Raw genomic sequence first — 18197 nt, 5'->3', positions numbered from 1 at the left:
ATAGAGTATTTATGACTATCCTTGGATGCTAATCAGCTAAAAAAACATTCATTGATGTTTTTAACTCTGTTTCACTAATGAGCCTGGAATGAAGATGAAAGAAATAAAGGCATTCCACAGTAAAGGATGCTTCTGAAATACGTTGCGCTTTGCTGCCAAAAGGAAAGGGGGGAAAAAAAACCAAGGCAACATTGAAAAGATTGTGCTAAATAACCCTCGTCCCCAATGCACACGTTGTAAGGAATAAACTCAATTGAACTAACTACTTTTTTAAAAAAATAAAGTAGCCTTGCACAGATGAATATTGGCATGTTTTAGTACAACCGGCATTGGTCTTTTGCTTCTATTAAATTTCTCCACCACGGAAACAAAAAGACACCTCAAAGTAAAGGCATCCTGTAATAAGAATACAAATCGTCCTCGATTTTCTTTTAACGCGCGACCTTCCTGAATTGTAGAGTTTTCCTCTTTTTCGGTTTCTGAGTTGAGGTTGCGCCCAGTCCAGCTGACATTGCGGGAAGTCTGCCCTTTACATGCAATGCTAACCTTGATGTTGACAGTCCTTAGAAGTCGGCCTGGCGGAGTCGTCCGCGCTTCGTTCCAAAATCAGCGCCCTGAAACTTGCCGTGGCAATTTCCAAGGATCTTGCACGCCCGCGCAGTGAAGCCGAGCTTCCCCACCGAGAGCGAGCTTTCCAGGATTATCGCACGCAAGTCCCCTCGTTGCTTCTTGTGTATTTACCAGCGGGAGGGACTTAGTCAGCAAATCCTGCTCGGAGGCGCTTTAGCCAATGAGGAACCTCGCCCTGCTTGCTAGGGGGCTTCAGAGTTGGCGCTGGACGCCTGCAGAAATCCGAGGCGGTCCTCGCTGGGGCTGATGGCAAAAATGGGGTCCGGCAACAGAGGTGGCGACTTAGCTCGCTCAGCAATTGGTGGGATTCCGTAATGCATCCATCATGTAGCCTTGCCTGCCCAGCCCCATGGAGCGGGAGGATTGTTTACCCCTTACTTTTACATAAATGCGTCTTTGCCGCTGGAAGATGAAATGCTTTTCTCGTTACCTGCCTTACCTCTTCCGACCGCCGAACACCATCCTCTCTTCCAGCTGCCACACCGAAGGTACCCGAGCGGAGAGGACAAGGGCAGGGTGGGTGGGACGCGAGGTACGGCGCAGAGCCGAGGGGAGGAGAAAGTGGGAGGAGAGCCTGAGATCGCCCTTGGCAGCCGGTGCGTGACCGGGCTTGGCAGAGCTGGGGGGTGGCGGGGGTGAGGTGGGGATCCGCGATAAGATTTCGGGAATCTCGGTGTGGCCTTGTGGAAAATCCGCCCGCCGTTCCTCATCAAGGTGAATGGTGCACGATACTACTACCCTTCCAGGAGGGTCTTCTGGCGTTGGGTGCTTTTAGGCGATCGCGTACAAAGGTTGTTCTTAAGTTTCATGGGCTTTTAGGTTTTGCCTAGAACTAGAAGAAGAAACGGAAGAGTAAGATTTGCCCTCCAGTGGAAGCAATCCCGTTCGGTGTGTGGAAAGCATGTTTTTACACCGTGGGTTGCTTTCACTCAGTCTCTCCCTCCCTCCGCCCCTCATCCCTGGCAATCTGGTGGTATTTTTTTTAAAGATCTCTAGAGGTGAGATCAGCCACTGCATACAGTACAGTAAGTTCTTAGTAGGATTTTTACATGCTAATGAGCAAAGGGTAAGTTTGACAAGGTTCTGGGGTTGGCAAATATCTGACTTTGTGTCTATGTGTTTGCAAGTTTTTCCTTCTGCACCGATCTGCAGGATGTATACAAGTGCAATATCAGGCCCTTTTTTAATGAATTGCCATTCATTCACAGTCTAAGAGTTAATGTAAAAAAGCTTACAGAAAATAGCACTGAAACGTTATCCCTCATACTATAAAAAATGTTGGGTAACAGGGCCATTGATATTAGGCATGCTACAAAATCCTGGATCTATAATTAGCGATCAGTAGTATAGAAATGTTTCCAAAATGTAAGTTGTGTTAGTTTATATATAAACAAGCCAAGTGAGCTTATTAAACAAGCTTAAATAGGACTGTGATGCTGCAAGTTAACTAATTAAAATGTAGAGCTGTAGTTTTCTATAGAGCATATTCTAATACTGAACTGCCCCTAATCTATGCATTTTAGATCAAAACACATTTTAGTTTGGCTCAATAACATAATTAGAAGATGGGAAAAGCCAATAGGATAGAGTTTTAATTGTCCTTATAAAGGCCAAAACATGTAAAAATGTGCTTGAAATTGATTCACTTCAAAGTTAGTAAATTTGCTGTAAAGAAATAGGCTTGGATTATGCTTTCCTGCCTTTAATTTTTACAAGAAAAATATTTCTACAATGATATGTTCTGTTATTACATGATGACCAATCTGCATCCTATAATTTTTGGGCTTTTTCTAGCGTTGAATATTTCTGGAAAAAAATTATTACACTCATTTAAGATCCATTTGTTTTAAAAAGACATGTTTTTAATGTGACTAGGTATGTAACAGGATTTCCAAGCATGTTTTAGACACCTATCTTGATTTATCTTAACTTGCTATCATTTCTATTTGTTTTCTTCCTTCTTGTCTCATTTTCTCATTATTTTGATAATAAACTTTTCAGGGAAGGCTCTGGCCTTTTTACTTCTGTGGCTCTTTCAGTCTTTCCAAATTTGATACTGATCAGATATACTGGATTAGCATATATCTTCAGGCTAATAGAATGTGTAAATTGCAATCCAATTCAATACAGCAGGGTACGCAATTAGGTAAAGTTAATGAAAAGGCCATTAATATTGATATTGCTGCAAAGTAATATTGAAATCAATGTAAACGAATGGCCAGATATTGACACCTGAAGGTAGACCTGAAAATATATTAAAAGAAAACAAAAGCAATGTACATCTCCTGATGAGATATCATGGCAAATTAATAAATAGAAAATAATACACATGGGTTTTTCTTAACTGATCTGCTGAAGGAATGGGTAGGGAGGAATCCCTTAAAACCGAAGGCAATCAACCAGCTATCCCTATGAAGGGTAAAAGCTACTTATTTCTTTCCTTTTGATGTTAAGATAACAAACAGTGGGAGAAGCCAGAAGATATGGCCACTTCTAAATTTAATATCGGAAGCAACTGGATATAGTATCCCTTGAATTCCTGAGAATTTCCCAGAATTTGTTTGGCGTCAAATGGTGCTAAATAAAATAAAAGGAATAAATAGTCAACTCTATCAAAACTAAAAAAAGGGAAGCTGCTTCAATCTAATTTAACCAGTAAACCATAGGAGGGAAGCAAATCAAAAAATATTGTCAATTATTTTTGTAATTGATGTGTAAGATTACACACTTTTCCCATTTCTGAATTCCGACCATTGGGTCCAATATTTGTTTGTTTATTTAATCAATGTATATGGCTACCTGTTGTGGCCCAGCAGGAGCCGTTGGAGCTGCCACCAGACTCCAACAGTGAGGGACCCTATGAGTCGGCTCTGGAGGATGTGGAGGACCCTGGATAGGGTTCCGACTCCGAGCAGGGCGCAGAGAGGCTGATTAGCCACCAGGAGGCGCCTGAGCCTTGGACCAGTGGGGAGGAGACAAGGGAGAGTGATCCGGACACCAGTAGTGAGTTGTTCCTGGATGCCTGGCATCGAAGAGCTAATAGGCATCAGGAACAGTTGCGCAAGTACAGGAGGTAATTGCACTCAGCTGATGGTCATTAGGCTCCTCTCCAGACTATAAAAAGACTGCTTCTGCACACGCCCCCCTGGCAGAAGTCAACGCAGGAATTAATGTTGGAGAACATTATTGTGAGCTTGGTAGGCTGGATTGCTGCCAAGCCTTATCTGTGCTGGATTGCTGCCCAAGCTTGTCTGTGCTGGTTTGATGGCAAGGACCTGTCTGTCTGTTAATTAAATGCCGTAACTTATCTTTGCCTCGGAGTGTGTGTTGGTGTGGGATGAGCGGGGTCAGAACAGCTACCCATATCATTACAATACTGTGATTCTGAGTGCTAACTTAATACCAGAAAACAGCAAAACAAATCAATGAAAAAAGAAATTACAGCAACAGTCAATCGCTATATCATATGTCAGAGATCCAAATAGATCATTCTGTCTTGTAATTGATAAACAATAAACAAACCAACAAATCTCTCCTAACACCAGGTTCAAATATCTGAGGGAAGAAAAACAGGTCTGTAGTCACTTATGAAAGACTAACAGGGCCATTCTGCTCTGTTGGAATGCTGGTCTACAAAGCAGATGCTAAAGTGTTGCTCCTGAGTCCCAGAAGATGACATTGCTTAAAGGAAGAGACCAGGAACATGGCCACATTGTCACTCCTGGTGGGGTAAGATAACAAACTGACATAGTAAGTCCCTATAAGTAACTTTGGCCTTGTGCCATGCAGACACTAACCATCATCTTGATTGATGGTTTTGAATTGCAATCTAGAAATTCATTGGAAGCCACTGCATTTTATACAGAAGCACTCAGAACTGTTTGCACCACTGTGTTCTGAACCAATTGCAACTCTTGAATGTTCTTCAAGTGCAGCTCCATGTAGAACATTCTGGCTGGCTCAGGAATTCTGGGAGTTGAAGTCTACAAGTCATAAAAGGACCAAGGTTCCCTGTTCTGCAGCAACACTATTCTATAGTAATGGATGACTAGGGTCTCATCATACAGAAGCAGATGCTATTGGCTCAAAAGTTGAACTGGGTGAAGGCCCTTAATAGTTGCAACTTGCTTCTGGGTGCCCTTTGTTGGGATTGAACGGAAGCCCATTCTTCTCTAACCAAATCTCTAGGCATTGGGAAATGCCTACTGGTTGATTTGGGGAAAAATTATAATTGGATTTCTGTGCTATGCTATGTTATATAAAGTTTGTTGCCACAATTGATTGCCTTTATGCAGCATATGAAACCATAAACATTGCATTATGGCATTGTGCGACTATGAACCATCTTGATATAATCAAGTGGATTTTTATTATTTGTTGTAATATTTTTATGTTACTTTATAATGGTTTTTGTTACAGCATTCTCTTGTAAACAGCTTGGGATTCTAGGAGGAAGTGGCATAATCTGGGCATAACTAAATTAAAAATACAAACCTGCAGCCTCAGATTTATAGGGGGGGATACTTTTGAAAGCCATCCAAAGATTTTGTATGAATTTGATAGGATTTTTACTGATGATTGATTTGGCAGGAGTTGTGTCATAATGAAAGTTACATTTGTATAATAATTTGCACCCTTTGAATGATGATGTCACAACACATGAGATAATTGCAGATTGTGCTCGATGCACATGTTGCTCATGTTTTCCTACGTGGTAGCAAAGAATTCTATATGTTGGGCTTGTCCCTTCATCTTCATGTTTGGAATCATCCAGCAAGGGCCCATTTTGCCTATATGTCTTTAATGCCTTTGATGTCAGATTTAAAATAGCCTGGTTTTTCTCCGAATCCAGAAACCTTTTCTGTATAGAATTCTGTGAAAGAAAAATGTATATCTGATTAATTTGAAATGTTCATGTGTTTTGAAGGTGCAGCATTTTTCTATATTTTAATGGAATGTTTAGCTTTCTGATACAATTATCCTAAATAAAATGATACCAGACCGAATAATGAAGTAATACATCACATGTCAGATAGAGATTGATTTATTTTGATCAATCTGTGCAAACTTAATTCAAATCATGAGATGATGATTATCTTTATTCCAAAACTATGACCTAAGACAGGGGTGTCAAACTGGCAGTCTGTGGCCGGATATATCACGTGCAGGCCCATCCCAGCTCCGTGAGGGAAAAACATGAAATTTCACATGGCGGCAACGTGATGCCAAGACTGTGACATAAGATAATCACTGCACATGTTGCACATGTATGGAAGCAGTGAATCTCAGCATCTTGGGGGAAGTCACACATTTGGGTAGACCTGAAAAAAATAATGATGTCTTATTGCGTAACTTACTGATTTTTGCATTATAGTTGTGAAGTCATAGAATTCCACCATTGATTGCCAAATTTTGGAAAAAAGTATTGTTTCTATATTTTATTATTTTATATTTCTCACTGGCACAATACATTAAATTATGCAAGAATACAGACAGCCAAGTAGTGCTGTAATAAGGCCTTGCATTTAGAAGATCCAGATTCAAATTTACCCATATGCATAGAAACTCAGTGGGTAATTTCAAGGTAATAATTTTCAGCTAGAAAGATCAACATTCCACCCTATGGTGAAGACTTGTGGAGGAAAATTGGAAAGTGTAGTTATACAGGCTTGACCTCCTGTAGGAAAGGTAGGCTATACATCTAACAAATAAATAGATTAACAGATTAACAGAGTTGGAAGATACCTTGTAGGTCATCTAGTCCAGTGGTCTCCAACCTTGGCAACTTTAAGACTTGTGGACTTCAACTCCCAGAGTTCCCCAGCCAGCAAAGCTGGCTGAGGAACTCTGGGAGTTGAAGTCCACAGGTCTTAAAGTTGCCAAGGTTGGAGACCACTGATCTAGTCCAACCCCCCACCCAAGCAGAAGACCCTACATCATTTCTGACAGATGGCAGTCCAGTCTCTTCTTGAAAGCTTCCAGTGATGAAACTCCCACTGTCAGATAATTTCTCATTTCTAGGTTGAATCTCTCCTTGTTCAGTTTCCAAACATTATTCCTTGTCTTGCCTTCAGGTGCTTTGGAAAATAGCTTGATCCCCTCCTCTCTGTGGCAGCCCCTCAAATAGATGGTAGATTTTTCAATTGCAATATTCATTGTAGTGGAAGAGTCCCTAAGTCCACGTTGTTGAATTGTCTAAATTGAAACAAATATATAAGAGGTATTCTCAGATTTAGTTGAAATTATTAATGGGTAGTACTCAAAATGTCACAGGTAATGGGTTTGTTTTGTGTTTTAGTGTTTGTGTTTTAGTGACAAAGTCAGATATACGCTTAATTTGGTAATACATTTTTTGCAAGTTTATGAGTTTTAAAATTGTCATAATTGTGGCTTAAAATATCTTTTGAATTCTTTTTGAATGCAGAAATGATCTCTTATGCACACACAAAAAGGCACAAATGAAAATATACAAAATGACTCATGAGAATAATTGGAGTTCTGGGACTAAATTAATCTCCATTGAATAGAATGGGATTTCCTTTTGAATTAAGATACATAGGAACAGATTCAGCTATATTAAGAAGAGCACCTAATAGCAGGGACTCTTTGCTCAAATCCATCTTGTGTACTGTTGCGCCTATTCCTAGCTTGGATGGCAATAACACCTTAGCACATCCATGGAAGTTAAATCCAAGTTAGAATTCCATATGATATTCATCTATTGCTTGCTTCAGCTGCTTCTGTAATATTTTGAATGTATGAGTTACTGAGAAAATACTTCTGAAAAAATGGGGCATTGATAGACATAAAAACATATTTCACTTGCATTAATGCAGGAAAATCTTATCGGTACTGATATATTCATATGCAGTGGTCTTTAGCAAATATCTGTATGGGCAAAATCCAAGTTATATGAATATTCAACAGTAAAATAATGCTTGGACAAACTAATGCCAAACAGCTGCTCAAATGAATAGACGGATCTTCATAAATTTGCTTTCCATTGTCTTCCACTTGTAGTAACTGCCAATAACTAGATCTCATAATATAGCCTTTTTATTATTTCAATGTGGCACACCTGGAAAGAGCTAGAATAGCACTGTAGCTATAGAATGTGTTGCAAATGTATGTGACCCCATTCAGAGCTCTGTAGTATTCAGTTACTTAGCTGTAAATGTTCTCAAATAGTCAAAGTTCTATAAAGTTCTAATGCTCTTAATAAGTGCATGTTGCTTTTTTAGGTTTTTAAGAGTAAGCGAAGAACCAGAAAAAAGGAAAAACGTATTTAAGTTCAAAAACAGAACAAAGCTCTACTATTTATATAACAGAGAAATATTCCTGGTGTCATTTTATAGCCAACAGATTTTGGATAATAATTCGGTCAAGAAGAAGATAGCAAGAAACTGGCTTTGTGACTTTTAGATATTGTTAGTCATAATGCTCAGGGACTTTGTGGAGAAAAGATTCTAAAAGTCAAGATGGATGCAAATGTAATTGAAACTCCATTCCTTCTTAATATTCATTAACCATGCAAAAATGGGTAGGGTTTTCATGATCATTTTTAATGCTTTTTCATGCATAATGCTACTTGTTTGCGACTTAATTGAAGGTGTGAATTTAACAAGTGCAGTTTATCCAGTAAACACTTACTTAGTACATGTAAACCTAGTGACAGTTTTAAGAGGGTTTTATGAGAAGAAAATAAAGCAAATTATCCCTGCAAGGCTATGCGTATAATAAACCCATGTTTGTTTGTTTGTTTTATATCCCACCTCTTATTCAGGATCAGAACGCTTGGTAGAAATAATGAGAATCAACTCATTAATTACTCAGTGTAAAGGAAACAGTTTACTTTTAATTTAAAGTAACATTTTCAACTGTCAACTTTGGACTTGATTAGCATAAAATGTTGAGCAGCTTAGAGAAGTTTTTAAACATCAAAATTATTCTTCCCCAGAATTTTTCTGACACATTCATACAGCTGAATTCTGTTTGAAACAATATTTATTCATTGAACTTCTGGAACATTCTGGTTTAAAAAGAAAAAAAAATGTACCCTCACATGATAATAAATGTGTTAAGAATTGCTTAGGTCACGCTTTTTAAAAATATTGCTGAGGACTTCATCAGATTGCAGGAGAAATAAAAAGACAAACAAAAAAACACATGTCTAGTAAAAGTTAAAGTGACTTCTGCAGCAAAATTTAGGGAGTCTGGATGAGATATAAAGAAGTAAGCTGTCTTTAATTTATAGCGCTCCCGAAGAATGGAAATGATGCTGTGGCATTTCAGCTGGCAGGTCTTTTACTCAAAAGACCCTATTTCAGATTTTTCCCTAAGGGTGGGTACAACAGTATTCATGCTTTCTTAAGTTGTCTGGGAAGAAAGGAAACCTAGGCAGCACTTTAAAAAAAAGTCAAATTGTTTTTCATAGTGAAGTCTCAGTTGCTGGGTACGGGCTTTACATGGCAACCAATTGAAAAGTTTTCTTTATTCACCTGCCAAGAAGGAAAAGACAAAAGAATAATCAGAAACAAAGCTAGGAGGAGGAATTAAAATATACCTCAGTGTGTCTTGATCTCCCACCAGTTCTCCAAAGCTGGTTAGAAGATGGGTTCACTCACTGTACTACATCTAAATCAAATTCTATAATGATTTCATGTGACTGACTTCTATGCATTTCTCGTGACTCAACATCAATTGCTCTGTAGCTTTTAACTAATTTATAGCAGAAACATGAAGCATTTAACTTCACTTGGTTCCATTTCGAATGCTAAAATTTATCTTTAAGTAGTTAAGTAAATACTATTTTTAAAAGATGATGCACAGCAGAGTGACCAGGTTTTCAAAGCAAAAATCTCAGTGGCTAAGAGATATTGACAGTTTTAATGATTAGCCAAATTTTTGCAGCCCAGATCTGAGAACCTTAGTGTGGTGAGAACTTTGGATTAGATCTGGGGAAGTTAATGTGTAAAGCCCTCCTTGGCAAATCTATGGCATGCGTACCAGAGGTGGTGCACAGAGCCCTCTCTGCGGGCATGTACGTTGTCACCAGCTTCTCTTCGAGGTTCCATTGTGTGCATGCGTGCTGGCCAGCTGGACTTCGTGCAAAGACCAGCTGACCAGTGTTCAGGCGTGCAACGGAGCAGCTGACTGGTGCGCATGTATGCCGGACCAACTGGCTGGTCACATGTGCATGATGGAACCTGGCCAGCTGCTCTCTTCCAGGTTCTGGTGCTGCGGTGCATGTGCATTCAGTGCAGAAAAGGTTAGCCATCACTGTCCTAGTTTATCCACCTGATAAGATTATTGTGAGAATAATAATGAAAAGTATACTAAATATGTTATTTTTAATTTCTGGAAGAAGGCTAAAATATATATGTAACAAAAATATACATACATACATACATACATACATACATACATACATACATACATACATACATTTAAAGTCACAACCCCTGGTATGCCCAAATATGGGAGGAAGGTCACACTTCCACTCTCTGTCTTCGGCTCGTCACAAGAGACCATCCAGACAGAAACCCAATATTTTTTACTGTTGCTTTTTTGTTACATTTGTTATATTTATGCTGATAAATAAATAAAGGGAGACTAGTATAGATCTATTTCAAGCTATTTAGCTCTCATCAGCTAGCCATACCCATGTTGGGAATCGAACCTGTGCTCTATTGCCTCTTAGGCAGATGTGTTAACCATTGAGCTACAGAGCTCGACTCCTTATCAGCCAGCCAGGGTGAGAGGTATATATTTAAAGTCACAACCCCTGGTATGCCCAAATATGGGAGGAAGGTCACACTTCCACTCTCTGTCTTCGGCTCGTCACAAGAGGCCATCCAAACAGAAACCCAATATTTTTTTTACTGTTGCCTTTTTGTTACATTTGTTATATTTATGCTGATAAATAAATAAATATACATACATACATACATACATACATACATAAACATAAACATAAATATAAATATAAATATAAATATAAATATAAATATATATAATTTTATTTAATTTTTGCAACACTGGGTGTCAAATATGAGGAATTTCAAGTTGCATTAATGCAGATATCTGTAGTAACTTTGAAAGGTTTGAATATAAAGGTACCATAATTCAACACTTATTTGGCATGTTTAATCATAGTGAAATGTTGCAGCAATTGTGGTTAAATTGTGCTCAAAAGTATTTATTTGAAGAACTACTTAGAACTTGACAAAAGAAAAGGCATTTCACAGCTACTAATTAGGTGTACAGGGCGGGGCATAACCTTTTCCTAGGGGGTCACAGCAACACTTGTAATAACAACACAAATAATTCATACACCATTTGAAAGCCCATCAAAAACTGAGTTTATTGACACGATTTAATAGTCAGTATGACCACCATTAGCCCTTCGAACAGCATTCAAACGAGGTGGATAAGAACACAACAAATCTTCAAACAGTTCCGTTCGATTTTCCAGATTTTCCAGAGGGCGGGGCATAACCTTTTCCTAGGGGGTCACAGCAAGATCGACAGCAGTTTACAACTTCCGCGACACCTCATTTTAAAGCCCATAAAAAACTGAATTGAATGAGCTATTAAATGTTAAATTTGTTTCGGTTGAAACTTTGAGAATGAATTTGGAAACTGTGTTGAAAAATCTGGAAAATCGAACGGAACTGTTTGAAGATTTGTTGTGTTCTTATCCACCTCGTTTGAATGCTGTTCGAAGGGCTAATGGTGGTCATACTGACTATTAAATCGTGTCAATAAACTCAGTTTTTGATGGGCTTTCGAATGGTGTATGAATTATTTGTGTTGTTATTACAAGTGTTGCTGTGACCCCCTAGGAAAAGGTTATGCCCCGCCCTGTATATACTGATTACTCAGGTTGGAGTTTTCAAATTCTCAGTTTCAAGAATATTATTTAAAGATTCTCCTTAAAATATAGTTTTAAAGTACTATGTGCTACAGCTTCCTGTAATTATTATTTAAATGAATCTATGAAGGTTGTTATTAGAATGCAATTACAGGAAATAATCTTATTCCAAAAAGATAGCCTTGTCAGTATATTATAGCAAAAAGAGAATCTAATGGTACTGAAAATTTTTATTATGGCATAAACTATCATTGGTAGGACTGGAATTCATTCATTCATTCATTCATTCATTCATTCATTCATTCTTACTTCATATTTCTTAACCACCCCTCTGCCTTAGTATTAATCAGTATTAATCAAATAAATACTTTGGCAAGTATCTTTATGCATATTAACACAGGGAGAAAAGAATAAAGAGGCCAAAATGTGATATCTCTACATATATATCTACAGTATGTTGAGGTCAAAAAATATTATAAGTAAAAGAACGATTACTAAGCACAGTCCAGCAACTACTAGAATTACAGTGATGATAAAATACATTTGTGAGTTGCTCTATTCAACATATTTTGAATAAAACCTACCTTAAGGGAAACACAGATTTATAGGAAAATTCTAACATTTGAACTGTGTCACTTTATAGTGTTCCAATAATTTTTTTAAATAAATAAGCATAGTATTTTGTAAGTTTATATAATATTCATAAAATTATCTTAGCCTCTGACAATGTTATTTTAATACTTTTAATACAAAAAAATGTGTATTTTGCAATAAGGTCCAACCCTGTGATTGAGAGGCAGGAACCACCCTTTAAAAACAAGGTAAGAATAAAGATCTAGGCAAGACAAGATGAAAAATATTTTTGTTTTAATTTAAATTTAATTCAATTATTATGCCATATATATAATATATAGAATATTTTTCTCTCTATTCTTCACATATTATATCCTGTTTTACTGAAAATAAGACCTCCCCAGAAAATAAACCTAATCAGGCTTTTGAGTGCATGCGCTAAAAGAAGCCCTCCCCGGAAAATAAGCCCTCCCCGGAAATATTGCAATGCATCAGCTATGAGTTGATTATGCTTGCCGCCTCCTGAACCTCAAAAATAATAAGACCTCCCCGAAAATAAGGCCAACCGCTTATTTCGGGGGTTAAAAGAAAATAAGACCCTGTCTTGGTAATTTGTTGACAGTTTTTAGAAAAATCGTGAAGAGTGCCATCAAGATTTTTGAAGGAAATAATTGAATATGCAGATTCAGACTTTGCACCTATGTTTAGAGAAAATGAACAAATACACTTTAATCTAAATTTATTTAAATAAATTTACATTTTACACACACACACATATGCACACATAGCAATAAATAAGTATTTATATGTGTGTATTCTGAATGAGTTAAAACATAAATGTCTATATCTTCATCAGTCTTTAAAGAGCTATACATGTTCATTTTTATATAATTTTCAGGATTATGAGCTTGTTCTGTTAAATAGAAGATTGCTCCTTAATATCAGATCAATTGATGAGTAATCTAAGTTAAAGTACAGTCTTGTGCTCCATCACTATGTTAACTATTTTCAGGACTTCTAGAATTAGAGCAATCCATGAAGGTTCATATGTGTGTAGATAAGTACAGGAAGAAATGAGAATTTTCAGTTGAAATTTGAAATAAGATTGAGAACTGAAAGTTTCTGAATGTAAAAAGTTCAGAACAAACAAACAAAAATACAAATGATGATAGAGAAGTGAGAAGGAAAAAAATGAATGGGAATGAATGGAATAAGATACTAGGTTGTATAAGGTAATGTGAGAGTGCTGAGGATAAATCTGGGCTTTAGTTGTGCTTATGGTATTCTGATAAAAATGTCAAGGAAAGTCCAAACAGAACACATAACCCTAAAGGTATGGAGTGTGTCTGCATATATCTCCGAGCTGATGGGATGTAGACAACAGTATGTTGCCTTGCAAAATAATACCTGGATTAGAACTACCAGGTTGAATAAGATAATGTGGGGGTGTACCATATACCTGGGCCTCAGTTATGCTTATGGCATCCTGATCAAAATGTGCCAAAACTGATCCTGACTTTACAGTTATCATGGAATATTCCAAGAGTGTTGGTAGTCAGGTTGATATCATAGTTTACACTGCCTCTAAAAAGATTTACACCAAAGTTTTAATTGATCAAAGCCATGATGGGTGGCAAGGAAGAACATTATTTATAGGCCCATCTATTGAAGATAAGTCAATTTGGAATGCAAGGAGAATAATGTTGAAGAGCATACAGAAAGAAGAGAAAGCCATAGTAGAGTGAAGTTGTTTGGAATTAATTTGATGCAAGGAATTGAAAATTGTAGGAAGTAGTGCACATGACGCTGTAGAGGTAAGAAATTGCTTAGTGCTTATTTTTTTTTAATATACATGCTCATTTTACTATGACTTCATCTGTATCTGAGTATGGAGTGCTTGTAACCAATAATCTGTTTGTAATTTGAGTCTCTTTGTTCCTGTAAAGTATAGTAGATATAGACTCTGTTTGACAGTGAGAGCTGTTTAGCCTTGGGAGCCATTGCTAACTTATCCTTCGTGTGACTGACCAGGCTCTGCAGATCCTTGAGAATAAATTAATTTTGATATTGAATATTGGGTTCATGATCTCAATTGAGTAGATGAAGAACTGAGATGAACCTTGCTGCAAAAACAGTTGAGAAGGGAGACAGAGCTTTGACATTCATGAGTTTTCTCTCCAGCAAGCTGGAGGTTTAATTATGAATGAAATGGCTCAAATTTATATCAGGAAGTATCAATTGGTGTGGTACATATGAAACTAGGAATCTATAGGATTAGTGACAGTTGCATATTAAGTTCCAGTAAATGGTAATAATGGAAGAAATAGATACAGGTTTTAGAAAGAATTTAGAGATTTAGAGATTTATTAATATTTGTAGGCCGCCCTTTTCCCTGAGGGGACTCAGGGCGGCTCACATAAAATCAGGGAAGGGGAATACAGACATTGACATAAAGACATATAATAAAATAGTACGCAACATACATTCATCATTCGGGAGGGGCGGCTATCCTTATCCCCAGGCCTGACGGGCTAGCCAGTTCTTAAGGGCTGTGCGGAAGGCCTGGACGGTGGAGAGGGTACGAATCTCCACGGGGAGCTCGTTCCAAAGGGTCGGGGCTACTACTGAGAAGGCCCTCCTCCTTGTAGTTGCCAGCCGGCATTGGCTGGCCGATGGAATACGGAGGAGGCCTAATCTATGTGATCTTATTGGTCGCAGGGAGGTAATTGGCAGAAGGCGGTCTCTCAAGTATCCAGGTCCACTACCATGTAGGGCTTTATGGGTGGCTAGTAACACCTTGAAGCGCATCCGGAGACCGACAGGCAGCCAGCGCAGCTCGCGGAGGATAGGTGTTATGTGGGTGAACCGAGGTGCACCCACAATCACTCGCGCGGCCGCGTTCTGTACTAGCTGAAGTCGCCGGATGCTCTTCAAGGGCAGCCCCATGTAGAGCACATTGCAGTATTCCAGCCTAGAGGTCACAAGGGCCCGAGTGACTGTTGTGAGAGCCTCCCGATTCAGGTAGGGCCGCAACTGGCGCACCAGGCGAACCTGGGCGAATGCCCCCCTGGTCACAGCCGTCAAGTGGTGGTCAAACGATAGCTGTGGATCCAGGAGGACTCCCAAGTTGCGAACCCTCTCTGAGGGGTATAGAATTTGACCCCCCAGCCTGAGAGATGGAATATTGGTGGAATCTTTGGGAGGGAAACACAACAGCCACTCGGTCTTTTCTGGGTTGAGCACAAGCTTGTTAACCCTCATCCAGTCCATAACGGCTTCAAGGCCTCGGTTCATCACGTCTGCCGCTTCATTGAGTTGGCACGGGGCGGACAGATACAGTTGAGTATCGTCCGCATATTGATGGTATCTGATCCCGTGCCTGCGGATGATCTCTCCCAGCGGTTTCATGTAGATGTTGAATAGTAGGGGGGATAAGACCGAGCCCTGAGGCACCCCATAAGTTAGGGGCCTAGGGGACGATCTCTGCCCCCCCACTAACACCGACTGCGACCTGTCCGAGAGGTAGGAGGAGAACCACCGCAACACGGTGCCTCCCACTCCCACCTCCCGCAGTCGTCGCAGAAGGATACCATGGTCGATGGTATCGAAAGCCGCTGAGAGGTCAAGGAGGACCAGGATGGAGGAATGTCCTCCATCTCTGGCCCTCCAGAGATCATCGGTCAATGCGACCAAAGCGGTTTCAGTGCTGTAACCGGGTCTGAAGCCTGACTGGAAGGGGTCGAGATAGTTTGCTTCCTCCAAGGACCGTTGGAGCTGGAAGGCCACCACCTTCTCAACAACCTTCCCAAGGAAGGGAAGGTTGGAGACTGGGCGATAGTTATTAAGAACAGCTGGATCCAGAGATGGCTTCTTTAGGAGGGGTCTCACCACCGCCGCTTTCAGTGCGGCGGGGAAGTTCCCCTCCCGAAGAGAGGCGGTCACAACCGCCTGGATCCAGCCTCGTGTCACCTCACTGCTGTTAGTAACCAGCCATGAGGGACACGGGTCCAGTACGCAGGTGGAGGCACTTACAGCCCTCATGGCCTTGTCCACATCCCCGGGGGTAACATCCTGAAACTCAGCCCAGAGATGTTCTACTTGATCCTCTTGTGCCTCGGCTGGAACTGCGGGGATGGAGTCCAAGTCCGACCGAAACCGAGCAATTTTGTCCGCTAAGAATTGGGCATAATCCTCAGCTCTGCCCTGCAAGGGTTCCCCCGCTTCCCTTTTATTTAATAGGGAGCGGGTTATCCTAAACAGGGCGGCTGGGCGGGACTCAGCGGACGCAACCAAGGTGGCTATGTGAGATCTTTTCGCTGCCCTAAGTGCCCTGGTGTATTCCTTGGTGCAGGTGGTTACCATTGCTCGGTTCGATTCGGACTTATCGGACCTCCATCGGTGCTCTAGGCATCTCCTCCGGCGCTTCATCTCCCGGAGTTCCTCGGTGAACCAAGGGGGTCTCCGGGATCCGCCGCCTCGGAGGGGCCGTAGTGGCGCAATCCGGTCGAGGACCTCTGATGCCGCCGAATGCCAAGCGGCAACCAGAGTCTCTACCGGACTGTGGGCGAAAGTATCAGGAATGACCCCAAGCTCTGTCTGGAACCTTAGCGGTTCCATAAGTCGCCTGGGGCGGAACCACCTGGTCGGTTCCTCTTCCCTACAGTGGGGGTTTGGTCTCCGGAAGTCGAGCCTCAGTAGGCAGTGGTCTGACCACGACAGGGGTATGATGTCGTTACCCCTCAGACCAAGGTCACAAATCCACTGCTCCGAGAGGAATACGAGGTCAAGCGTGTGACCCGCCGAATGGGTTGGGCCCCGAATTACTTGGGTCAAGCCCATGGCTGTCATGGAAGCCATGAACTCCTGCGCCCCATCAGAGTTTTCACCGAGCAAAGGCAAATTAAAGTCCCCCAGGACCATCAACCTAGGGAACTCAACTGCCAGCTCGGCTACCGACTCGAGCGAGGGGAGGGCTGCTGCAACGCTGTTGGGAGGCAGGTACGTTAACAGCAGACCCACTTGACCCTTGAGGTCCAACTTTATCAGCAGAGACTCACACCCGACAAGCTCCGGAGCAGGGACCCTACGAGGAGCTAACGACTCCCGGATAACAACGGCCACACCCCCACTCCTTCCCTGGGCTCTCGGCTGGTGCAGCACCTGAAATCCTTCTGGGCACAGTTCTACAAGGGGGACTCCTCCCTCTGGGCCCAGCCAGGTTTCAGTAATACATGCCAGGTCTGCCCTCTCGTCTAAAATTAAGTCCCGGACGAGAGGAGCTTTATGTACCACAGACCTGGCATTTAGCGACAGCAGCCTGAGTCCAGGGTCCTGACTACTTGCGCCATCTGGTCTCGGAGTGGGACTCATAGGGCCGGAAGGAGGGATCTCTGTGATGTACCGAACCCTCCTTCCCCGGTAATGGCCTGCCCTAAAGTCCCCGCCATATCTGCCCCTCCCTGTTACGACCGTAATACCCCGACCCTCTCCCGTGTCTCTAGTCCCCTCAACCACCCCCATGGCCCCCGCTTCTCCCGGCAGGTCCTCCGAATCAGGCATACTCATTCACTCACCCAAACAGTCCCCACAGAAAAGTTAAAACACATAAAATACAATGATAATGAATAATAAAAGTGGGATCATTCACTCAACCACATACAATCCCATACACTCATCATACCAGATAAAAATTGCGCGGATGAGCAGTTGTGCGAATTGGTGAAGGCAAGATCTTAGAAATTGGCCTTCTCATTAACAAGTCTAGTGGGAGTCCAATAAGAAGCTGTATAAGGTCCAGAAAAGTATATGGCCAGAAAGAAATACCAATAGTGGCCACTGGAGGGAGTCCAAGTTCTTGGCACACTGCCTCTCTGATGTAATAGTGCTTGATGATAATAAGGGTATTTGATGGTCCAAAAAAATAGAAAAAATACCCGTAATGGCCACTAGAGGGAGTCCAAGTTCCCAGCCAACACAGCACTCCTGAGGCAGTGATGATTGCAATGGTAGCAGCTGATGGTAATGGCTGCCGCAGGGAGCCCGTAATTGAATTCTTACAGCTTTGCTTCTAAGCCAAGCAGGCAGATGGTCAAGCCGTTCAAAGTCCTGCAGAAACAGCGGC

General features: G+C 41.0%; 1 protein-coding gene across 1 annotated transcript in view; it reads left to right on the top strand.

Annotated features, from left to right (window-relative positions):
- Positions 1–689: 689 nt before the first annotated feature.
- Positions 690–18197, top strand: part of PPP2R2B (protein phosphatase 2 regulatory subunit Bbeta) — a 272126-nt gene continuing 254618 nt past the window's right edge. Inside the window, exon 1 of the mRNA XM_014058886.2 lies at positions 690–1118. Coding sequence (XP_013914361.1) covers positions 1019–1118 — 100 coding nt within the window. The 5' untranslated portion in view covers positions 690–1018. The remainder of the gene's footprint in view (positions 1119–18197) is intronic.

Source organism: Thamnophis sirtalis, unplaced genomic scaffold (assembly GCF_051295495.1).
Source record: "Thamnophis sirtalis isolate CommonGarterSnake01/CBP01778 unplaced genomic scaffold, rThaSir2_p1.2 scaffold_3, whole genome shotgun sequence".
In the NCBI taxonomy this organism is placed as follows: Eukaryota; Metazoa; Chordata; class Lepidosauria; order Squamata; family Natricidae; genus Thamnophis; species Thamnophis sirtalis.
Note: the sequence above shows the minus strand (reverse complement) of the source record. Positions and strands in the feature narration are given on the sequence as shown.